This window comes from Ascaphus truei, chromosome 4 (genome assembly GCF_040206685.1).
Source record: "Ascaphus truei isolate aAscTru1 chromosome 4, aAscTru1.hap1, whole genome shotgun sequence".
Lineage (NCBI taxonomy): Eukaryota > Metazoa > Chordata > Amphibia > Anura > Ascaphidae > Ascaphus > Ascaphus truei.
Genome location: NC_134486.1, coordinates 390844366 through 390870806, shown reverse-complemented (window position 1 = coordinate 390870806; position 26441 = coordinate 390844366). Strand labels below are relative to the sequence as shown.

At 43.3% G+C, this 26441-nt stretch overlaps 1 protein-coding gene across 2 annotated transcripts in view; it reads left to right on the top strand.

The window, feature by feature from the left end:
- Window positions 1–26441, top strand: part of LOC142493875 (cytochrome P450 2K1-like) — a 120669-nt gene that overhangs the window by 73668 nt on the left and 20560 nt on the right. For both annotated transcript variants that reach the window (XM_075598568.1, XM_075598567.1), the window contains 2 exons: window positions 16954–17138; window positions 19319–19460. In XM_075598568.1, coding sequence (XP_075454683.1) covers window positions 16954–17138; window positions 19319–19460 — 327 coding nt within the window. The remainder of the gene's footprint in view (window positions 1–16953; window positions 17139–19318; window positions 19461–26441) is intronic.

Below are 26441 nucleotides of genomic sequence, written 5' to 3'. Positions count from 1 at the left end.
AGGTTGGCATCGAGAGCAAAGTCTCCATCTTTGCTGATGATACTAAATTGTGTAAGGTTATAGAATCAGAGCAGGATGTAATTTCTCTTCAGAAGGACTTGGAGAGACTTGAAACGTGGGCAGGTAAATGGCAGATGAGGTTTAATACAGATAAATGTAAGGTTATGCATTTAGGATGCAAGAATAAAAAGGCGAATTACAAATTAAAAGGGGATAAATTAGGGGAATCCTTGATTTATTTATTTATAAAATATTTTACCAGGAAGTAATACATTGAGAGTTACCTCTCGTTTTCAAGTATGTCCTGGGCACAGAGTAAAACAAATAATACATGGTTACAAGTACAGTTACATAAATGAACAAGGTATACATTATATACAAGACATTACGTGCACAGTTAAAGAAAATATATATTATGAGCGTATGAAACAGTTACAGACCAGATTAAAGTGTGAGACAGCCTTAGATTTGAAAGAACTTAAACTGGTGGATGTGAGAGTCTCTGGTAGGTTGTTCCAGTTATGGGGTGCTCGGTAGGAAAAGCAGGAACGTCGGATACTTTGTTGAGTCTTGGGACCATTAATAGTCTTTTGGAGTCTGATCTCAGGTGATAGGTGCTGCATGTGGTAGGGGTGAGGAGCTTGTTCAGGTAGCTGGGTAGCTTGCCCAGAAAGTATTTGAGGGTGAGAAAGGAAAGGTGAACTTTGCGCCTAGACTCTAGTGATGACCAATCTAGTTCTTTGAGCATTTCGCAGTGATGTGTGTTGTAGTTGCATTGGAGAACAAACGACAAATTGAATTGTAGAGGGTGTCAAGTTTGCTAAGGTGGGTTTGAGGAGCCCAGCCATATACTATGTCTCCATAGTCAATAATTGGCATTAGCATCTGCTGTGCAATACGCTTTCTGACCAGGAGACTTAGGGAGGATTTGTTCCTGTAAAGTACCCCTAGTTTGGCATAGGTCTTGGTTGTCAGGGTATCAATGTGCATCCCGAATGTTAAGTGGGAGTCAAACCATAAGCCCAGGTATTTAAAACTAGTGACAGGTGTTAGGGTGGTGTTAGCGTTGGTTCTAATCAGGTGCTCAGTCACTGGAAGCTTTACAAATTTAGTCTTGGTCCCAAATACCATTGTTACAGTCTTGTCAGTGTTTAAAAACAGTTTGTTTTGGGAAATCCAGTTTTCGAGTCTCAAAAAGTCATACTGAAGTATGTGTTGAAGGTCAGAGAGGCTATGGCTGTGTGCATACAGGATTGTGTCATCTGCATGTGTATTGAGGCTTCCTTACAAGCTGTGGGAAGATCATTAATGAACACTGAGAAGAGTAGGGGCCCCAGAACAGAGCCTTGCGGGACACCACAAGTGATATCCAGGGGGTTGGAGTTAGAGCCTGAGATGGACACATGTTGGGATCTTCCTGATAGGTATCACTGAAACCAGTTTAAAGCATGTTTCCCTATTCCAGAGCTCTGGAGTTTGTTAAGCAGGATAACATGATCAACTGTGTCAAAAGCCTTTGCAAAATTTAGGAATACTGCACCAGTGAGTTGTCCCCGTTCCATTCCACACTGGATTTCATTGCAAACTTTTAGCAGGGTAGTTACGGTGGAGTGTTTGGGACGACACCCAGACTGGAATTGGCTAGAGAAATTTGTCTTGGTGTAGAAATCGCTTAATTGGGAGTGGACACATTTTTCCATACCTTTGGATAGAATTGGGAGAAGTGAGATTGGCCTGTAGTTTGAGACAGTGTTTTTGTCCCCACTTTTGAAGATTGGGACAACTATGGCAGTTTTCCAGGTCTTAGGGATATGGCCTGCAGACAGGATAGAGTTGACTATGGACGCAATTGGTTTGGCAATGGCTGGGGCACCAAGTCGTAGGAACCTAGATTGTAATGTCAGGTCCACATTGGCTGCTTAGTTTTAGTTTGAGGAGCGCTTGTGTAATCTCCTCTTCAGATACTGGGCTAAATTGAAAATTGTGGGCAGTGTTGGGAGGGGGTGGGACTGTAGGGATACTCCCAGGATGAGATTCATGTTTGGGGTTTGTGCTGCGTTTCGCTAATAAGTTAGTGGCACACCCCTCAAAGTAATCATTGAATGCATTTGCAATGTCAGTGGGGTTTGTCAGAGTAATATCCCCCTTAGTGATATTACTTGGTTGTTGATGGTTAGGAGGCTGGAATATATTGTTGATAACCTTCCAGAAGTTAGCTGGGTTTGATGTATTTTGGTGGAGATTGTCAGAGTAATATTGTGCTTTTGCATGCCTTGTTTGCCTTGTGCACATGTTCCGCATGCATCTGTAGTGATTGAGATCCTTGGTAGTGCCAGTTACTTTGTAGCTTTTCCACAAGGCATCCCTGAACTGGTAGAGTGCTATAAGGTCAGGTGTAACCCATGGAAGGTGGGCCCCCCGTACCCTTATTTTGCGTAGTGGAGCATGGGTATCTCAGAGTTTTAAGAACTCGGATTGGAAATAGTCGAGCGCAAAATCAGGGTCGGGAATAAAATCGATTCTGTGCCATGGGCAGTTGGTAAGGTCATCCAGAAACTGTTGTGGGTTAAAGTTTTTAAATGTTCTAGTGAGGAGAACTTTAGGGCTTGAATGGGGCGGTTTAATTTTCCTTACACAGTACACTATTGCATGGTCACTGAAAATATCAGGAAGGATGCCAGAGGATTGGATTCTGCTGGGGTTTGAGGAGAGAATCCAGTCTTGCAAGGAATGGTTATGCGACTTCAGGTTTATCCGTGTGGGTTGGGAAATGAGTTGCGATAGGTTAAGTGACTTGAGTTGTATCTGGATTTTGTGGTTTTTAGGGTCAAGCCAATTGAAGTTGAAATCCCCTAGAACTAGGAGCTCACTCTTCTCATTCAGAGAGGAAATGGAGCCAAGAAATTGGGTGATATCAGTCAAGGATTGTAGAGGGGCTTTAGGGGGGCGGTAGATGCCAGCAAGCAAGATGGGCTTAGAAAAGGGGAGGCAGATTTTGCCAACTAGAGTTTCAAAAGCGGGTGGACTTGGTGGGCAATTTAACAGTGTAAATTGTAAGGTGTCTGCAATATAAAATAACACCCCTCCTCCTCTCTTTGACCTACAGTATCTCTCCTAAAAATGGAGTATCCCTGAATGGCAATATTTGCATCAGGGGTTTTAGGGGATAGCCATGTTTCTGTAAGAACGATGGCTTTGGGTTTATGCATAAGGCACCATGCCCTTAGTTCATCCAGTTTGGGCAGCAGGCTACGGATGTTTATATGGGCGACAGATAGCCCTTTTTTGAATTTAAAGGTGGAATTCTCAGGGGCATGGGATAGAGCTGAAATGGGAGGACCTGGGTTAGTTTCAATATCACCTGCTAGAGAGAGTAATAGTATGAGTAGAAATTTGGGTGATGGAGAAGGATTTAGGAGTGCTTGTAGACAGCAGGCTTAGCAATAGTGCCCAAAGTCATGCAGTAGCTGCAAAGGCAAATAAGATCTTATCTTGCATCAAACGGGCAATGAATGGAAGGGATTATTATGCCCCTTTACAAAGCATTAGTAAGACCTCACCTTGAATATGGAGTACAATTTTGGGTACCAATCCTAAGAAAAGACATTATGGAACTAGAGAGAGTCCAGAGAAGAGCCACCAAATTAATAAAGGGGATGGACAATCTAACTTATGAGGAGAGGCTAGCTAAATTAGATTTATTTACATTAGAAAAGAGGTGTCTAAGAGGGGATATGATAACTATATACAAATATATTCGGGGACAGTACAAGGAGCTTTCAAAATAACTTTTCATCCCACGGGCAGTACAAAGGACTCGGAGCCATCCCTTAAGGCTGGAGGAAAGGAGATTTCACCAGCACCAAAGTAAAGGGTTCTTTACAGTAAGGGCAGTTAAAATGTGGAATTCAGTACCCATGGAGACTGTGATGTCAGATACAATAGATTTGTTCAAAAAAAGGTTGGACATCTTTTTAGATAGGAAAGGTATACAGGGATATACCAAATAAGTATACATGGGAAATATGTTTATCCAGGGATTACAAGTAAAAAGGAAGATAGCAGATTGATCTTCCACAGATCCCTTTTACCACTGCACACGCAGGCTAGTACAACAGATAACAAGGATGTAATGCTTCTTGGTATAATAAAGAATGGACTGTGGGGAAGACCCTGGTAATTGCACCCAGTGCTAGGATAGATCAATTACCTAAAACGCCTTATGGGCAAAACAATAAACTTTTATTTAACATATATATACACACACATTAATACGACGCGATAAATCAGTGGGTAATAAAAACAACTAAAACACAGGTACGGGTATATAAGGAGGTAATAATTAGATTGATATCTATAATTCAATTTCATAGGTGAAGTCCTCCTGATTGATAGCTCCGATAGGGGAGGTGTGTGGTGGGGATATAAATGCCTAAATGCAGATAGTGATTGGTGCTGATAGGTATATTGCAAAATCAACCACCTAAGGCCAGAATTGGGTGTAGTGAGGTGTATACAGTACTGTTAGTGTGGCAGTACTGTTAGTGTGGCACTACCGGAGAAGACTGCCTCAGTCAGTAATAGTCATGAGTAGTGCAGCCTGTGTGTGTGGTCGTGTTGCTGCCTGGCACAGTGTTCTAATGATTGCACTGCCACCATGTGTATCCAATGCAGCCCTCACTCTAAAGCCCACAAACAGCGGCAAGAGCCCATATATTGCACAGTAGAGGCCAGATAGCTAGAAACAGCAGCCTTCGGTACACAAACTAACACCCTTGCTCCCCAGTAACGGAGCAATCTCACCCGTGACCTCCGACGTCAACGCGATGACGTCATCCCGACGTACGTTTCGCGCTCGGGGGCTGGCGCTTTCTCAAGGTAGGAGGTCCCTACTAAGTCATGGTGTAACGTATATATATACACGTTTGTCAAGGCGGTGCTTAGGAAGTCCCCAATCACACCTTCCCCACAGTCCATTCTTTATTATACCAAGAAGCATTACATCCTTGTTATCTGTTGTACTAGCCTGCGTGTGCAGTGGTAAAAGGGATCTGTGGAAGATCAATCTGCTATCTTCCTTTTTACTTGCAATGCCAGTACCATCCCTTTGCACCGGCTATATTATTTGCTATCTGGTGAGCGGTATACTATCAGTTATTTCTATTATCCAGGGATTAATCAGATTGCCAATTCTTGGAGTCAGGAAGGAATTTATTTTTCCCCTTATGAGACATCATTGGATGATATGACTCTGGGGTTTTTTGTTTGCCTACCTCTGGATCAATAAGTAAGTATAGATAAAGGATAAAGTATCTGTTGTCTAAATTTAGCATAGGTTGAACTTGATGGACGTACGTCTTTTTTCAACATTATCTACTATGTAACTATGTAACTATATATGTAAGGACACTCACTTTAAGTACACTCGCGAGTAAGGACATATCACCCAATTGGCAAATGGCAGCTCACGCATGCACCTGTAGTATGTCCTAAACATCTATACCGGCTCCCTACCTGTTTGCAAGCAGGGAGACTATAGTGCCTGTTACAAATCCGCTATTTACATCAATTATGCACGTATATGATGTTTGTAGTACTGTACATGCATAGATAAGTGGAAAAAAGGTAGTGTTTCACTTTAAGTATATTTTCGCTTTACATACATGCTCCGGTCCCATTGCGTACGTTAATGGGGGGGTATGCATAAAGTAAATAAAACTTGCACTTACCCCTGCCAGGATGAATACCATCCTCATCACCGTTCATGTCCTCCATTTGCAGCAAAAGTATAATAAAAAATACAATCAATGGCCACTAACCCCTTAATCACCGTAGCGGTTAGTAACTGCAATAGTAAATTAAGGGGTTAACCCACCCTCCCTGCTATCCACAGGGGTGGCCCCTACCCATCCTCCCCGGGGCAACTACCCCAACCCTCCACCCTCTCTACCCATTGATTGGCACAATGTTAAAGCATGCCCATATAATATGCCACTATAGCAATAAATGAGCACGCTAATAAAAACCAGGCACAAAATAAAACACATTACAAATGCCAAGAAACCAATTGATTGGAACAGTGGTACATCATGCCCATATAATATGGGCATGATTTACCACTATGACTGTCAATGGTCAACCAAAAATATAAACATTCACCAAAAATACTAAATTAAATCAAAACAATCACCAAAAGAAACACACCAAAAATGGAAAAAGTAAACACGAAAAAAAAGCATAAATAAATAAAAGCAAACACCCAAAAAAAATAATTATAAAGCAAAACACCACAAATAAACAAGAATTACAAAAACAATCAACAAAGAAACACAAATTATACAAAGCAATCAACAAAAACACATAAAATAAATAAAAACAAGCATTTGCAAAAAAATTCATTGCTTGTCACTGTATTTATCTATAGACCTAAAGGGACATAGGGAAGCTGTTGATGGTAGGCACAGTTCCCATTGGCCAGTTTGAATTTCCCACTCACCGGCTTGCTGAGCCCCTCATTACGCCCCTCCTCTGATGAGTGCAACAAGCCAAGCCTCACACTTGTGAGTGGTGGTTGCATTATGACCCGTGCTCTTGTTGTACGGCAGTCCCTGTTCGATGTTAGACATAGAACACTGAGGTCTATGTAAGGGAACTGCCCAATCAGAGAACCAGACATTCTTGTGACTTGGTCCGGTGAAGCATTGGCGGGCTTTTCAAAGGTGCTTTGCTCGCAATAGCAAAGCACCAGGCACCAGGGACTTTAACACAGCCAGGGCATTATTGACCAGTAATGCTCTGTTCTGAAGGGATTATAACTATTATAGGCAAAACGTAGGCTTTTTTCATAAATAATAGACACCTTTGTATCTCTTTTATTAAAATAAAATGGTAATTACATTAAACCACCTCTCTATACGCTTACACTGCAACTATCTACAGCTGCGCCAGCCTTTATTTTACAGCGGCATACACCGAGCCGCTCTGAAAACCTCGGCCAGCCGCTCTCTGATTTCCAACCGTTTAGAAATGTACTATTTTTTCGATCGGTTTTCTATTGTGCACTAAAAATTGCATTTTAGCTTTGTCTGCAATACCGTCTAGAAACTCAAGTAGGCGATCGCGAGCTGTTGTCTTAAAAGTCTAATAGCAATTCAACCTACAGCCGTACATTTCTGTATACTGTTCATACTGTATACAGTAGTATGTATACAGTAGTATGAGGCTCCTTAGCCATACAGTACACATAAAAAATATGAGGACACATACTGTACTGTATACAGGATAGTAAAGAGAATAGAAGTACAGTATTACAAAAATATAACGTCGCGTCTTCTTCCTAATATAAAATATTTTTATCCCGGATTATCCCACTCATGCGGATACTGTATGCGTGTCATCACATTTCTATATGTATTATTTATTAATTAATACTTTTGCTAAGCTTGCTCTTCTTTTCATACTGTTTTTATTTTATGCACATGTGTGTATGTCTCATTGAAACCTTGTTGAAACGCATAGGCTTGTTATCACATTTCTGCACATTAAATATTATGATGACCTGTTGAAAATATTTATTTGAACTATTAATCCAGCAATACAGCACTCTACCCCTCGCCCCCGCACACACAAGGCTAAAGTACTTCTACTTCTTATCTACACCTCTCCCTGTCACGGTTGTGCTGCCCACAGACCAGACCCGTCAATAGACTGAGGTGGAAAGTATAATACCACACATCCACAGCAGAGGGGCGTGTCTGGAGTGTGGTAGATTCGTTGCCAGGCCAGGAGTCTAGTAAAGAGACCAAAGGGACTTGCCGTGTCCGGAGGTAGAAGGATCGTGGTGATTGCCGTCGCCGGGGGTCGAGGGTGCCAGAGGTCCGGGAGGTAGAGGAGCGAGCCGAGATCAAGGGACAGAGAGAGACTGCGTAGTGAAGAGTAAGCCGGGGACCAGAGCCAGAGGGAGAGTCGAAAGCCAAGACGGTTCAAACCTGAAGAACACGAAGAAACAAGAGCACACACGAACACTAGCCCAACTACAGTAGCAGAAGCTATGCACAGCAATGACTCCCAGGGAGAACAGGGATAATATATGTAGAAGGACCAATCAGGGAAGGAGGCAGAGCGGGGGTATGCCGTGGAGTGCCTTGCGATTGGTGCAGGCTGTGATCCTTGCCTGTGTTCAGCTGTGAAGCATGAAAGCAGGGGCGGGGCTGCAGCTGTACACGGGAGCGTGGCTAGAAGCCCAGAGGGGTGAATAAATTACTGCCGGAGGCGCGCGCCATGTAAGATCCTCCTGCGCGCGCCCCAACAAGATGGCAGCCGCAAGATCCAACGCCGGGCGGGATCGCCGAGCCCCACGCCGAGGATACACCAGCGGGGAGCGAAGGGCGGCAGCAAAAATCTCCGAGGCAGGAAAGGAGGTGTAGCGTGAGCCCTGCTTCCTGACACTCCCACACCATAAATTTGTAATGGGTGGCTTTCTGGCTTTAATCTTTCCGAGCCTGTCACCACATTTCTGCGCATGCGTGTATGTCTCATTGGAACCTTGTTGATTATTTAGGTGCATGCGTGTATGACTTCTCATTCAATTTGAATTTCAAGTCTGATGCAGAACTCAATCCAGGCCTTCGGGTCAGAGTGTCGGCTCCGACATTCAGGGGCCTTGGCATGTATTTCAGGGTGAATTGAATATTAGACAGAGCCACCAACCACCTGTGGCCAGTGGCATCTAACCTAGTGGAGGTTAGGATATAGGTCAATGGGTTGTTGTTGGTCCATACTTCAAAGAAGACCCCGTAGGGGTAATCAAGTAATTTATCTACCACAGCCACTTGAGCGCTAGGAATTCCAGTTTATGAACTGGGTAGTTCTGTTCACTCGCCATTAGGCTGTGACTCACATACGCTACCGGCCGAGGCCCACAGGGTATTTCTGATGTAATACCACTCCCAGCCCGTTGAAGCTGGCATCCACGTACAGGATATATGGCTGCTCCAGATCGGCAAAGGCCAAGACAGGAGCTTCAGTGAGGGTTTTCTTAACTGAATGAATGCCTTCTCACAGGTGGAAATGCACTTGTCCTTGAACGGCATTCGCGGGAAGCGGTTCTGTGTTGCAGATCTTCCGGGTATATCCTCAAATGTTGTTGTGGACTTTGGCCTTGCTGGAGTTCCCCTATATGAATCTTTGGTAGTATCCGCAAAACCCCAGGAATGATCGGAGCTCCATCACATTCTCTGGTCTGGGCCAGTTCACTACTGCTTCTACCCTACCTGGGTTGGTAGCCACCCCTTCTATGGACACAATGTGGCCCATATAGGTGACTGAGATGCGACAGAAGCAGCATTTGTCCGGGGACAACTTCAGGCATTCCTTTCCTAATCTATCCAAGACCATCAGCAGGCGTTCTTCGTGTTCTTCTATTGTCCTTCCGAACACGATGATATCTTCCAGATATCCCAGACATTCCCGAGGGTTCATGTACCTGATGGTCCTTTCGATTAGTCTCTAGAAAGTTGCGGGTGTGCCACAAATGTCTTGGGACATTCGGGTGAACTGGTAAAACCCAACCGGGCAGACAAACGCTGTCTTCTCCTGGTTCTCAGAGCTCATGGGGACCTGAAAGTACCCAGACCACAGGTCCAGCACGCTGAACCACTGACTGATGGATAAGGTACTGAGAATCTCTTCAATCCACAGCAGGGTATATTGATCCGGGACCGTGCGGCGATTCAGGGTACGATAATCCACACATACAGAGGCGACCAACTTTATTATAACTCTGCTAGTTCCGCGAATTTCAGAATATCCCGGTGATGTTCGGTTTTGTATCGTTTTTGCCCGGAGTGTATTGCGTTATTTTCCCGGCTGTGATTTAAGCATTTTATTCCCGCTGGCTGCAATACTGCAATGCCATGTAAATACACATGGGGGCGTTTGCGAGTTGTTGTCTTTGAAGCCTTCCCCTATAACCCCTAACATACAGTACTGTACACATACAGTACTGTATATGCACATCAATGATACTATGGGCCGGCGGGGGCGAGATGTGTTTGCAGCAGAGAGAGATCCGCTGCTCTCTCTGCGCAAACATCGGCACATTAAAAATTATTTAAAATACATTTTTATTCATAGTGTACATGTGCAGAGGGTCTCCGGAGCTGAATCGTGTTGGTTTCAGGTCGGGGGACCCCCTGCTTCCCGAGATACAGCCCCCTTTATGAGGTGCCGGTATCCCTCTGCATTTCAAGGTCCCGATCACGTGACCGCGGCCTGTAAACCAAGCAGAGGGATACCGGCACCCCCTAAAGGGGCCTGTATCTCGGGGAGCAGGGGGTCCCCGGACCTAAAACCAAAACGTTTCTGCTCCGGAGACCCTCTGCACATCTACAGTATGAATAAAACACATATATAAATAAACACTCGTTCCTTACCTTTGCGGCTATGTGCTACGGTAACGAAGCAGCATTTCTGTATTTTTAATAATATTGTACAGTGAGCAGGGGGTTCCCTGAGCCAGAAATCAAAACTCAGGGGACCCCTGCTCCTGCACAATATTATTAAAAATACAGAAATGCTGCTTCATTACCATAGCTGATAGCCGCTAAGGCAATGAAGGGGTTAACCCGCCGTGCCCGCTTTATTGTGGGTAGCGGCGGTGGGTGAATGGGGTATTTGGCCCTTGGTGTGAGTTTAGGACTTGCGGGGGGGTTACGGGTGCACTTAACCCCTTCACAACCGTAGCAGTTAATACCGCTACGGTCATGAAGGGGTTAACCCCTCCTGCTACCCCCCCGCAAGCCCTAAACAACCACCGTTGGGGCTAATACCCCCTTCACCCACCCCCGCTACCCACAATAAAAAAAACTCACACACAGCAGCCGCCCCAAAAAATAAAAAATAAATCTAAATAAATAAATAAATACATGAATATTAATAAATACATTTAAAATACATTTTTATTCATAGTGTACATGTGCAGGGGGTCTCCGGAGCTGAAGCGCGTTGGTTTCAGGTCGGGGGATCCCCTGCTTCCCGAGATACAGCCCCCTTTATGAGGTGCCGTTATCCCTCTGCATTTAAAGGTCCCGATCACGTGATCCCAAGCAGAGGGATACCGGCACCCCATAAAGGGGCCTGTATCTTGGGGAGCAGGGGGTCCCCAGACCTGAAACCACAGCGGTTCCACTCCGGAGATCCTCTGCACATCTACAGTATAAATAAAACACACACATCAATAAAGAATCGTTCCTTACCTTTGCGGCTATGTGCTATGGTAACGAAGCAGCATTTCTGTAATTTTAATAATATTGTACAGTGAGCAGGGGGTTCCCTGAGCCAGAAATCAAAACTCAGGGGACCCCCAACACCTACAGTACAATAATGTGCAAAATAACTATTATCCAGATATGGATAATAGATTAATTGCCCATTAGTAAAAACATTAACTAGCATATTCAAATAAATAAAGTACTACTGACCTCATCAATACGAAGTGTCCGTCGCCAGCAACATCCTTGTCTTGCCCACAAAATACATAGCAAATACAAAGCCAATACATTGCAATTACATTCAGATATCAATTAACCCCTTAAACACCTTATCAGATAATAACTGCAAAGGTAATTAAGGGGTTAAGCCACACTGGCCCGATACCCACCCTTCACCCATGAATTTGTACAGTGGCTTCATCATGCAACTATATATACAGTATATATATATATATATATATATATATATATATATATATATATATATATATATATATGTGTAGAAGAATGACCTAGGCACAAATATGACAGGGAAGAGAAAAAAACACAAAAAGAGATCATAAGGCTATCTATAAATACATAAACATTAAGATGGTAAGGGATGCGCTTACACAGGTAGGATAAGTTTGAGCCTGTAATCCTCTCTGGGACTCGCGAACGTAGCTTTAACTGTCTTTCTCTTTAGCTGCTGGATCTCCGGATTACTTCTCCATAGGAACTGCAGCTGCTCCAAGCACTTCTTGTCTCTGGCACTCACGTGTCTCTATGGATGGATCTCACAAGAGGGGGGGGGGGGTGGGGAGGAAATAATGGAGGGGAACAAAATATGTGTAAAACCTTTTAATCTAAAATATAGGTAATCAACTCACATTCTGTGAGTAAATAACAGGCAGTAGAGAGTGTTTAGCGAGTCTCTCACACTCGTGTAGAAGCGCCGGTTACCAGTCCTCTCCGCAACCTCCACTACTTCCGTGTCATGTGATCGACCGTAGCGTGTGACGCGGTGTGTGACGCGGCCCGGCTCTCGCGATCTTCACTGTCTGTCATTGCAGGGGATCACTGCCGGAGCTCCTCGTGATTGTCTCTCCACATAGGCTCCTCGGCGTGTCTCTCTCTCTGCTGCCAATAAACGCTGGCCCTACACGTTTCTCCACTTGGGCTTCGTCAGGGGCTGCAGCTGTATTTTTAATAATATTGTGCAGGAGCAGGGGGTCCCCTGAGTTTTGATTTCTGGCTCAGGGAACCCCCTGCTCACTGTACAATATTATTAAAATTACAGAAATGCTGCTTCGTTACCATAGCACATAGCCGCAAAGGTAAGGAACGATTCTTTATTGATGTGTGTGTTTTATTTATACTGTAGATGTGCAGAGGATCTCCGGAGTGGAACCGCTGTGGTTTCAGGTCTGGGGACCCCCTGCTCCCCAAGATACAGGCCCCTTTATGGGGTGCCGGTATCCCTCTGCTTGGGATCACGTGATCGGGACCTTTAAATGCAGAGGGATACCGGCACCTCATAAAGGGGGCTGTATCTCGGGAAGCAGGGGATCCCCCGACCTGAAACCAACGCGCTTCAGCTCCGGAGACCCCCTGCACATGTACACTATGAATAAAAATGTATTTTAAATGTATTTATTAATATTCATGTATTTATTTATTTATTTAGATTTATTTATTTATTTTTTGGGCGGCTGCTGTGTGTGAGTTTTTTTTCATTTTGGGTAGCGGGGGTGGGTGAAGTGGGTATTAGCCCCAACGGTGGTTGTTTAGGGCTTGCGGGGGGTAGCGGGAGGGGTTAACCCCTTCATGACCGTAGCGGTATTAACTGCTATGGTCGTGAAGGGGTTAAGTGCACCCGCAACCCCCCCCGCAAGTCCTAAACTCACACCAAGGGCCAAATACCCTCACCCCCCCCCCTCTACCCACAATAAAGCGGTCATGGTGTGTTAACCCCTTTATTGCCTTAGCGGCTATCAGCTATGGTAATGAAGCAGCATTTCTGTATTTTTAATAATATTGTGCAGGAGCAGGGTGTCCCCTGAGTTTTGATTTCTGGCTCAGGGAACCCCCTGCTCACTGTACAATATTATTAAAAAAACAGAAATGCTGCTTCGTTACCGTAGCACATAGCTGCAAAGGTAAGGAACGAGTGTTTATTTATATATGTGTTTTATTCATACTGTAGATGTGCAGAGGGTCTCCGGAGCAGAAACGTTTTGGTTTTAGGTCCGGGGACCCCCTGCTCCCTGAGATACAGGCCCCTTTAGGGGGTGCCGGTATCCCTCTGCTTGGTTTACAGGCCGCGGTCACGTGATCGGGACCTTGAAATGCAGAGGGATACCGGCACCTCATAAAGGGGTCTGTATCTCGGGAAGCAGGGGGTCCCCCGACCTGAAACCAACGCGGTTCAGCTCCGGAGACCCCCTGCACATGTACACTATGAATAAAAATGTATTTTAAATAACTTTTAATGTGCCGATGTTTGCGCAGAGAAAGCAGCGGATCTCTCTCTGCTGCAAACACATCTCGCCCTCGCCGGCCCATAGTATCATTGATGTGCATATACAGTACTGTATGTGTACAGTACTGTATGTTAGGGGTTATAGTGTTTGTTGTTATACAGTATATATATATATATATATATATATATATATATATATATATATATATATATACTGCATTACAATTCATGAATTTATGCCATCTGGCGGACACGCGAAGCATTGCAGCCTATTAAACCCTGAACCATTATCAATTAACACATCAACTGCGCGTCAGCCGGGCATGACCCGTGGCTTGGAATGCGGCGTGCTCCAGGTGAACAGTGTCGCATTCCAGGAACAAGCCAGGGACAAACCGGTGATTTGTTAGAATAAAGTCTGCTGCAGCAGTATGTGTATGAATCCGTTCTTCTTCTGCACCACACAATAGGGGAGGCATAAGGGCTATGGGACTCATTCACGATGTCAGCAGTCTCCATCACTTTCAGGACATTCCTCACATCATCCACATCCCTGGGAACTATGCATCTGGAACACTCAGAATGATGTGGCATAGTTCAGTCGAATCGTGTTTTGAGCACTCTTGCTGCAGCCTGCATCCATTTCACTAGTGGAGAACACCTCTTGGCGCTCAGCCAACTTGTCGCTCAGTCGCTTCTTCCACTCCAGAGGCAAGGACGATTCCCCGAAGTCGAATTGCAATCCAGAAGGGGATTCCCACACGGTAATCACATTTACATGAGCTAGGAATTCTACTGGCTATATTCGGGCCAGTGCCTGACTGACGTTAAACTGTATAGGGTGAAGCGAGATGTTCTGTATGGATACTGTGGAAGGACGAGGAAGCGAGGACTTCCACTCCTTCATTTCTGGCACCAGTCCTCTTCGGGCGTGGTTTCTAGTTAAAAATACCAGTCTGTTTCATCACGGCCCAGGTAGTTAGGTACAGCGGCCATGTGTCTCACTCCCGCTGGTGGAATCTCTGTCAACCCCTTCTCAAGGTTGAAGAATTGTCCAAACTCTTATTGGCCAGAGCTTCGGTACCACTCTTCCTTGAGACCGGATGAATCTGCAGGGACGATAGGGTAATTCTCCGGCTTCTTGAAGGTAGGCCCGGATCAGAGATTGCACTACATCAGTGTTGGTCCCTAATATGTTGGGGGAATTTGGATGTTCCCAGGGTTCAGGACATACCAATGCTTCCACTTCCAACGGGTGAATTTTTTTGGTGTTAAGCTGTGGTATATCCAGCTGTACTTGAAACACTCCATCAATGGGGTAGTCTTCACTACTAAGGCCCCATAACCTAATTTTCTCTGCCGACTGCATAGGCAGATGCCGGAGTTGCAGATCATAAAAGGGCCGATAGATAATCGTCACTTGAGATCCAGAGTCCAGCAAAACGGAGGCGTATATTCCCTCCACTAGTACTATGGCCGCAGGTCCTACTCGATGGTAGGCATCCGGTTGGCACTAGGCGCAGGGGCGTTATTCGAGGATGTGGACAGCTGCTCCTCCAGGTGAATGGTGAAGGCCATGGCTCCGGGGGTGGAATTTCGTACAGTCCCTCGTAAAGCAGCGGTTACCTCGGGTTGCACTGGAGCCAGGATTAGAGGCCGAGCTCTGAAGCGCCTGGGGTGTGGGCCCTGGAGGTTCCTGGGCGATGTTTTCCTCAGGCTTCTCCTTCGCACTAGGCTTCTTGGATGGGGTTATCTTACTCTCTCCCTTGTTAGACTCCTGGGATGTCTTGGGAGTGTGGAATAGCAATTGAACCTCATGCTTCTTTATTTGACCAGCAATTCTGTGAAGCTTGGGGGTTTCTCCGCCAGAGAGGCGCATCGCATCATAAGAGGTATAGGATGAGAGGGCGGTGATCCTTTCATAAGCTGCTTGATTCGGTACTCATTCACGACTGTTGCAGAAATAACTTTCTTTGAGAGTAAATTCCACAATGATAGCTTTAGGCATCAGGCAAACGTGGACAGCTCTTCTCCTCCTTCTGTCGGAGAGCACGAAATTGAGCCAAGTCTCAGCTTCATCCTCCTCTATGACCTAGACCTGGGTGAGGAGTTCTACAAACTCTTGGGCGGTGGCTTTCCCCTCTAGCTCGCGGTGCATTCTCACGATGTTTGCTACTGGGAACTGCAGGTATTCGACTATCCGTTACCTCTTCACAGCTTCCGAACAAGGCCATTCCTTAAGCACTTGCAGGGTATGGTCCCTCCATATTGTGTGTATATAATAGATGATATATATTTAATAGATCAACTGTTTATATTTCATATACTCTCCCTTTAAATCTTTAATTAATTTTATATCATTATACATTTTAGCCTTTTACTGTTCAGTGTCAATTAAAGCAATTGCAATGTTTTTATGTCTATGCACCTTTTAGGATGTAATTAATAATTGTGTATATCTATGATTGAAAGTAACAACAGGTGTTCTTAGACATATAGACAGACTCAAAGGACAATGCTGAATGTATGCCTCTGAGGAAGTTGCTTGCCAGCGTCGAAACTCGTAGGGCCTCTCTGATTAGTGGTTTCAACAATGATTTCATTTGAGGTGCTGCGCTAAGTCCCCCCCCCCCCCCCATCACGGACAATTCTGGTATTTCGCTGCTCAGCTATTTGCCGCCTTGTTACATAAGCTGTTGAACAATGAGTGAGTCCCTCCTGAAGGTGCAATTGGAGTCTCTTCTCCTTCTCCCCTGGGACACTGCTCCATCGTGATTGAGCCCAGAGGAGGCCACCCAGACCCAAGGTTGCAGCAGGGAACTGACTCATCTTGCTTCCAGTGTGAACCGGCAGTTACAGCTAAGCAGAAACCCTTACCTGTCATAGTTTTTTCTACAATTTGATTTGAACACATTTGATTGTGAGTGAACATTTTTACGGTTTCTTCAAACTAATATATGTTTTAAAAGGTAATAAACTATGGGGCAGGCACTTTTGCTTTTTGTTTTTTAGATCATTTGGCACTTGGTTTATTCCGCAGAAGCTGTTTAAACCCCAGGAATTATTTGAGCCATCTACCCTACTGTATATCCTTTTTTTCAATTTACCTAGACTAGTTGTGTTGATCAATATCCTCTAATAGGAATTCAATTGGATATATAGATTTTTAGTGCTGATTAATTGCTTTTTTAAATATATATATAATTTTTTTCTTATGTGCAGAAAAGGTACAGAAAGAGATCACGAGAGTGATAGGATCAGCACAACCTAACTATAATCACCGTACAGAAATGCCTTTCACAAATGCAGTTATTCACGAAACCCAAAGATTTGCTGACATCTTGCCAATGAGCTTGCCACATGAAACTACTAAAGATGTCAACTTTAAAGGATATCTTATTCCAAAAGTAAGTCTATTATTTGCATTCCAAGATAAAGCTAACATTTTGTGTTTAGAGAATGCTTCCCTATTGCAGCAAAGCTTACTGCTTGCATCTGATTACCTGACAATAATTGTGTTATTATTGCTCAACCCTGCTGCTGGCTTTAGCTGAAACCAACATCGACTCCGTGTTCTCAGGCACTTACAGGTTGCATACTCTGTTGTAGGAATGAAGACAAAGGGATCAAGAGCAAATACCGTTTAAAATGAACCAAGTGAACACACTGGTGAAAAAGTGAATATTAAATTAATACAATATTCTGAATTGGTGCCACTCCTGTAGAGGACTCAATCCAAGTCCAGGTTTGAATCACATAAACAAAGGGTCAGGAATGCACTCACACCCAGGTATATAAAAAGGCGTCAACCTTGGATTACACAAGGTGGTTACTCTTGACAACCGCACAGCCCTTACTGCTCATGAAATATGTGAGTGAGCAGACTATTTTCTATTTTTGAATGTCACCTATCAAAACTTTATTGCACAGTGTGTGTGTGTGTGTGTGTGTGTGTGTGTGTGTGTGTGTGTGTGTGTGTGTGTGTGTGTGTGTGTGTGTGTGTGTGTGTGTGTGTGTGTGTGTGTGTGCGTGTGTAACAGGTGTTCCCCCACCCTAAGGGAGATTCTCTGTTGTTACCTGGTGTTGGTGCTATCTGTTGTTTACAGGTAGGCCCTGAGCATCCGCCGGTGTTGTTTAGGGATAAGCAGGAGAAGCTTTCAGTGCTGTGTGGCTCATTCCACAGGGCCTATAATAGATAGCAGCAGTCCCCTGTGGAAAACACTTTTCACTCCCCCTTAAGAACTGCAGCCTCAGGCGGGAGTATAATAAACAGCATCTGGGTCTTTATTCATCAATTACAGCATACACAGCATATTGTACGTCAGCCTACATATTCTTTCTTGGGTCCCTGGACTCAACCACATGGGCTTGAGGCCCCAAAGGTCTATCCCTGACTCCCAAATCTCCTGGGGGTATATGGGTAGCTGTTCCCACTCGCCGAGGGGGGGAAGGAAGGTGACCAGAGCCCTGGCTAAACTCTTCCACACTCCGTATAAATGTGGATCTGCAGCCCCTTTTGTAACCAAGGGAGGGTCCTAGGTCTGAGCCCTTGATAGGGCAGTACCCAGGCCTTAGGCCCACCCTTCTGTCACTCAAGGGAGTTGTTTACTGCTGCTGCAGCCAGGGCATAGATTTAACCGTAACACTGCCTGCACTGGTACCAGGGCTTATATTTTAGATCGAGGATTAGTAGCCTAGGGGTTACATAGCTACATGTGTTTTTCTCATTTTTATATACCTGGATGTGAGTGCGCTCCTGACCCTTTGTTGTTGTGATACTCTGTTGTAGGTCTAAGAAATCAACATTTGTAAATTGCTTTATTTAGACTTGATGTACATACAACTGATATGTACCGGTACAATTTGTGCCAGCATTTTATTATGCTGTTAAGTTTTTTTTTATTTTTATAGTGACACCATTGCACTCTGTGCAGTGTTTTATAAGATATAATACAGGGGAACAAATACAAATAAGGATAAGTGCATCACATTTAAAAGCAAGGAGTCTCTAACCCAAATGAGCTTATAAACTGTATGATGGAAGGCAGAAGCACTGCATGGAAGTGCAACATTTGTAATGCATGGTTAAAAATATGCAGTGAGACATGTACTGTAGTCCCATTAGAGAACTTTGGAAATGCTTCAATGTTGAATATTGCTTTAAATGTGTGTTTTTATGGTCTCTCCATCTTCAAATTGTAGTTGATATTGTTTGATTAATATACTTTATCTCAGATGCATGTGCTTAGCGAGCCTTCTGGTATTTGGGACATAAAGCATGGTTTACAGGATATTATTATTTATTAAATAACATCTTTCCAAATAAAAGAAACTCATCAATATCTGGGATTTCTATGAACAATGTGATTTTTTTGTTGATTCTAAAAAATATTTTGCTAAATTATTAAATATGATGTTAATACAGTATATTTAAAAGCATTTTAAAACACATGGATATTCTTTTCAGTGAAAACTATCTTCTATGCAGACTAAGTGAAGGAGAGATTCTTCTTTTTTTAACCATTTATAGTATGTAAACTAATCTACATTAAATTGATATTCATGTATTTTTTGTTTTCCTTTCCAGGGGACATATATTATCCCATTGCTCTCATCTGTCCTGCACGACAAGACACAATTTGAAGATCCAGAACAATTCAATCCAAATCATTTCCTCGATTCAGAGGGCAATTTTATAAAGAAAGCAGCTTTTATGCCCTTTTCTGCAGGTACCTGAGCTTAGCGTGTGAAATAGAACAGTCCTTTATTTTGAAAGAAAATGTACAGTTTACCATGGACTGTACCGTATATTGTGGCAAGCTCCTAAAGTAGACTTTTTGGTGTGAAGATTTTGATTACTTCTGACACGCAAATTAAAATTATATTCCATTTGCTACATTACATTTTCTGTGGCATCTGCTTTAATGCATTCTGTTGTGTCAGTATATGATATGAAGAATAGAGGTCTTCTCACACACTTACACCAATATTCGATAGGCTGTGAAGTCATTATCGTCGTGTTAGGGAAGTGTAAGTTCCAATTCACTTACAATACATGGACTTGTACTTCAACACTAAAACAATAAGACTTCAAAGCACACTATATTGTCCTAATAATGTATTGCTCTAAAAATGCCCAAATGGTTTCCATTTTCCTAATCCTCACACTAGGAAACGTGTCGCCAAAACAAATAAGAAATGCATTTCCCTTACAGAATATCAACCTGCTGTATACTGCACCGACACACTTTATTCGAGCAAATTCCCAGTATGTACCTGGCAGATACCTGGAATGCGCCGCTCCTCACCTCTGACAAGCCCCGTTGCGTTTGCCTTCCCAGCCTGGGTTCATGCCTGGCTGATGGGCGGCTGATCTGTTAAATGATAATGATTAGGATTTAATAGGCTGCAATGCTTCGCGTGTCTACCAGATGGCATAAATTCATGAATTGTAATGCAGTATATATATATATACTGTGCAGTATTGCAGCCAGCGGGAATAAAATGCTTCAATCCTTGCTGGAAAATAACCCAATGCACTCGGGCAGAAAACAGTCACAAACCTCAATACACCCGGGTATACCCGAATTCGTGGGACTAGCCGAGCTCGAATAAAGTGTGTCGCCAGTGTACTAAGCCAGGAGTTACGTTATGTGCTTGTTATGATAATACATATACCTATCTGCACCTGTTTCCCTCATTTGTATTTATTTATAAAATGTTTTACCAGGAAGTAAGACATTGAGTGCTACCTCTCGTTTTACAGTATGTCCTGAGTATAGAGTTATGATGACAAATAACGGTTACAAATATGCACAGTAGTTACATTAAGTCAACAGTGTTATACATTATATACAAGACATTGCATGCACAGTTAAAGATAATACATGTTATAGGCGTATCTAACAGTTATTTATTTATTTATAAAATATTTTACCAGGAAGTAATACATTGAGAGTTACCTCTCGTTTTCAAGTATGTCCTGGGCACAGAGTAAGACACATAATACATGGTTACAAATACAGTTACATAAATGAACAGGGTATACATTATATACAAGACATTGCGTGCACAGTTAAAGAAAATATATATTATGGGCGTATGAAACAGTTACAGACCAGATTAAAATGTGAGACAGCCTTAGATTTGAAAGAACTTAAACTGGTGGTGGATGTGAGAGTCTCTGGTAGGTTGTTCCAGTTTTGGGGTGCACGGTAGGAGAAGGAGGAACGGCCAGATACTTTGTTGAGCCTTGGGACCATGAACAGTCTTTTGGAGTCTGATCTCAGGTGATAAGTGCTGCATGTGGTAGGGGTGAGGAGCTTGTTCAGATAGCTGGGTAGCTTGCCCATGAAGAATTTAAAGGCAAGACAGGAAAGGTGAACTTTGCGCCTAGACTCTAGTGATGACCAATCTAGTTCTTTGAGCATTTGAGTGTGTTGTAGTTGCATTGGAGAACAAAACGACAAATTGAATTGTAGAGGGTGTCAAGTTTGCTAAGGTGGGTTTGAGGTGCCGAGCCATATACTCTGTCTCCTTAGTCAATAATTGGCATTAATTACAGTTACAGATCATTTTAAAAGTCAGACCGATTTGGTTTTGAAAGAATTTAGACTGATGGTGGTTTTGATAGTCTTGGAAAGATTGTTCCAGTTGTGGGGTGCACGGTAAGAGGAGTGGCTTTGTTGAACCTTTGACCATGATCAGTCTTTTGGAGTCAGACCTCAGATGATAAGTGCTGCATGTGGTAGGGGTGAGGAGCTTGTTCAGATAGGCGAGTAGCTTGCCCAGAAAGTATTTGAAGGCAAGACAGGAGAGATGAACTTTGCGCCTAGACTCAAGTAACAACCAATCTAGTTTTTTGTGCATTTCACAGTGCTGTGTGTTGTAGTTGCTTTGGAGGACAAAGCGGCATATTGAATTGTGAGGATATCAAGTTTGCTAAGGTGAGTTTGGGGTTCTGTGCTACATACTATGTCGCTACAGTCTATAATTAGCATTAGTATCTGCTGTGCGATGTGCTTTCTGACCAGCAGACTTAGGGAAGATTTGTTCCTATAAAGTACACCTACTGTAGTTTGGCATAGGTTTTGGATGTCAGGGTATCAATGTACAACCGAAATGTTAAGTGGTAGTCAAGCCATATGCCCTGATATTTAACTAGTAATAAGTCTAGGTTGTATTATAGTTGGCATACAGAACACCTACAAGCTCATATTGAACCCCCAAAATAACCACAACATATATATAAGCATATAAGTTTCACAGAGGAGTGCTACTGAGCATGGCAATATATATATTTAAAACCAAAGACATAACATAAAACACAGACAAAGCTCAGTGCACATCCAGTAAAACTTATACACGGTACAGTGCCTAAATATACATGTATAGATAACTAATAAATAAAATGGTCTTTTAGTTTAACATTGTGGCCAAATTGTTGTAAGCCCCTGAGCCAACTGCACGGCAGACCACGTTTCAATGGTCCCTAACACTAATATAGATTCTTAATAACCTGTGCATTGCCAGGAAGAATGATTTATAATAAATCTGTCAAAATTAGTTGCAAAGTTCTAAGTCTGATTGAAGCTTTTAATAACCTGTACATTACCAGGAAAAGCACTCTTTAATAGATTTGTCACAATCACACTGTATGCAAGCAAGTTCCCTGAGAGTGGGAGATGCCATGGAGTGAGCTTTTAACCATTTAAATGTGGGAGGGAGTGAGCTTCAATTAGGTAGGAGGTTGCCACCCTCCAATCAGCTAAGACTAGCTGAACAAGAATTATAAAACATACAGAACACCTAAAAGCTCATATTGAACCCCCAAAATAACCACAACATATATATAAGCATATAAGTTTCACTGAGAAGAACAGAGCAGAGTCTTGCGGGACATATAGCAGGTGATATCCAAGGAGTTGGAGCTAGAACCTGAGATAGACATATGCTGTTGGGATCTACCTGATAGGTATGAGTGTAACCAGTTTAAGAAATGTTCCCCTATTCCAGAGCACTGAAGTTTGTTTAGCAAGATAGCATTTATTTATTTATTTATTTATTTATAAAATATTTTACCAGGAAGTAATACATTGAGAGTTACCTCTCATTTTCAAGTATGTCCTGGGCACAGAGTAAAACAAATAATACATGGTTACAAGTACAGTTACATAAATGAACAGGGTATACATTATATACAAGACATTGCGTGCACAGTTAAAGAAAATATATATTATGACTGTATGAAACAGTTACAGACCAGGTTAAAATGTGAGACAGCCTTAGATTTGAAAGAATTTAGACTGGTGGTGGATGTGAGAGTCTCTGGTAGGTTGTTCCAGTTTTGGGGTGCACGGTAGGAGAAGGAGGAACGTCCGGATACTTTGTTGAGCCTTGGGACCATGAACAGTCTTTTGGAGTCTGATCTCAGGTGATAAGTGCTGCAAGTGGTAGGGGTGAGGAGCTTGTTCAGGTAGCTGGGTAGCTTGCCCATGAAGAATTTAAAGAAAGACAGGAAAGGTGAACTTTGCGCCTAGACTCTAGTGTTGACCAATCTAGTTCTTTGAGCATTTCGCAGTGATGTGTGTTGTAGTTGCAGTGGAGAACAAAACGACAAATTGAATTGTAGAGGGTGTCAAGTTTGCTAAGGTGGGTTTGAGGTGCCGAGCCATATACTATGTCTCCATAGTCAATAATTGGCATTAGCATCTGCTGTGCGATACGCTTTCTGACCAGGAGACTTAGGGAGGATTTGTTCCTGTAAAGTACCCCTAGTTTGGCATAGGTCTTGGTTGTCAGGGTATCAATGTGCATCCCGAATGTTAAGTGGGAGTCAAACCATAAGCCCAGGTATTTAAAACTAGTGACAGGTGTTAGGGTGGTGTTCGCGTTTGTTCTAATCAGGAACTCAGTCACTGGAAGCTTTACAAATTTAGTCTTGGTCCCAAATACCATTGTTACAGTCTTGTCAGTGTTTAAAAACAGTTTGTTTTGAGAAATCCAGTTTTCGAGTCTCAAAAAGTCTGACTGAAGTATGTGTTGAAGGTCAGAGAGGCTATGGCTGTGTGCATATAGGATTGTGTCATCTGCATACATGTGTATTGAGGCTTCCTTACAAGCTGTGGGAAGATCATTAATGAACACTGAGAAGAGTAGGGGCCCCAGAACAGAGCCTTGCGGGACACCACAGGTGATATCCAGGGGGTTGGAGTTAGAGCCTGAGATGGACACATGTTGGGATCTTCCTGATAGGTAGGACTGAAACCAGTTTAAAGCATGCTTCCATATTCCAGAGCTCTGGAGTTTGTTAAGCAGGATAGCATGATCCACTGTGTCAAAAGCCTTTGCAAAATCTAGGAATACTGCACCAGTGAGTTGTCCCCGTTCCATTCCACACTGGATTTCATTGCAAACTTTAAGCAGGGTAGTTACGGTGGAGTGTTTGGGACGAAAGCCAGATTGGAATTGGCTAGGGAAATTTGTTTTGGTATAGAAATCGCTTAGTTGGGAGTGGACACATTTTTCCATGACTTTGGATAGAATTGGGAGAAGTGAGATTGGCCTGTAGTTTGAGACAGTGTTTTTGTCCCCACTTTTGAAGATTGGGACAACTCTGGCAGTTTTCCAGGTCTTAGGGATATGGCCTGCAGACAGGATAGAGTTGACTATGGAAGCAATTGGTTTGGCAATGGCTTGGGCACCAAGTCGTAGGAACCTAGATTGTAGTAAGTCAGGTCCACATTGGCTGCTTAGTTTTAGTTTGAGGAGCGCTTGTATAATCTCCTCTTCAGATACTGGGCCAAATTGAAAATTGTGGGCAGTGTTGGGAGGGGGTGGGATTATAGGGGTACTCCTAGGATGAGATTCAGGTTTGTGGTTTGGGCTGCGTTTCGCTAATAAGTTAGTGGCACACCCCACAAAGTAATCATTGAATGCATTTGCAATGTCAGTGGGGTTTGTCAGAGTAATATCCCCCTTGGTGATATTACTTGGCTGTTGATGGTTAGGAGGCTGGAATATATTGTTGATAACCTTCCAGAAGTTAGCTGGTTTTGATGTATTTTGGTGGAGATTGTCAGAGTAATATTGTGCTTTTGCATGCCTTGTTTGCCTTGTGCACATGTTCCTCATGCATCTGTAGTGATTGAGATCCTTGGTAGTGCCAGTTACTTTGTAGCTTTTCCACAAGGCATCCCTGAACTGGTATAGAGCTATAAGGTCAGGTGTAACCCATGGAAGGTGGGCCCCCCGTACCCTTATTTTGCGTAGTGGAGCATGGGTATCGCAGAGTTTTAAGAACTCAGATTGGAAATAGTCGAGCGCAGAATCAGGATCGGGAATTAAATCGATTCTGTGCCATGGGCAGTTGGTAAGGTTATCCAGAAACTTTTGTGGGTTAAAGTTTTTAAATGTTCTAGTGAGGAGAACTTTAGGGCTTGAATGGGGCGGTTTAATTTTCCTTACACAGTACACTATTGCATGGTCACTGACAATATCAGGAAGGATGCCAGAGGATTGGATTCTGCTGGGGTTTGAGGAGAGAATCCAGTCTAGCAAGGAATGGTTATGCGATTTCAGGTTTATCCGTGTGGGTTGGGAAATGAGTTGCGATAGGTTAAGTTACTTGAGTTGTATCTGTATTTTGTGGTTTTTAGGGTCAAGCCAATTGAAGTTGAAATCCCCAAGAACTAGCAGCTCACTCTTCTCATTCAGAGAGGAAATGGAGCCAAGAAATTGGGTGATATCAGTCAGGGATTGTAGAGGGGCTTGAGGGGGGCGGTAGATGCCAGCAAGCAAGATTTGCTTAGAAAAGGGGAGGCAGATTTTGGCAACTAGAATTTCAAAAGAGGGTGGGTTTGGTGGGCAAATTAGCAGTGTAAATTGTAATGTGTCTGCAATATAAAGTAACACCCCTCCTCCTCTCTTTGACCTATCTCTCCTAAAAATGAAGTATCCCTGAATGGCGATATTTGCATCAGGGGTTTTAGGGGATAGCCATGTTTCTGTAAGAACGATGGCTTTGGGTTTATGCATAAGGCACCATGCCCTTAGTTCGTCCAGTTTGGGCAGCAGGCTCCGGATGTTTATATGGGCGACAGATAGCCCTTTTTGGAATTTAAAGGTGGAATTCTCAGGGGCATGGGACAGAGCTGAAATGGGAGGACCTGGGTTAGGTTCAATATCACCTGCTAAAGAGAGTAATAGTATGAGTAGAAATTTGGATATTTGTTTGCAAGTTGTAGATTTGTGATGTTTGCCATTTGAGTGAGAGGTGGTTGGTGTGCTGGTTTTTAGAGTTCTCCACCAACATTAAGTAGATCGTGCAAGTGTTTTGAGTAGTCCATGGTGTATGGTGATGTTTGGTGTGGGCCAGGATGGAGGAGTTTGTAATGGATAGAGGGAGTAACATCTCCATGAGGCCAGGAGAAAGAAAAAAGTTAATATACATAGCAGGTTCATGATGCTAGAGGTAGGCAGTGCTGCAATGAGCTGTTGTGAGCAGAGTCAGTGTGTGCAGACTAAACAGCAGGTGTGTGCCTGTTCCTTGTCAAATGTTTAGCTGTATTGCAATGCTAGAGTCAGTTCGGGGTTTCAGTGTATTGTGCTGTCAGTTTTGGGAGAGACTGCAGTGAATAAGTTGTAAAGGGGTGGGGGGTTGAAATAGGCAGGTTAGCAAGCATGGGATCATAGTGTGATCTGAATAGCTT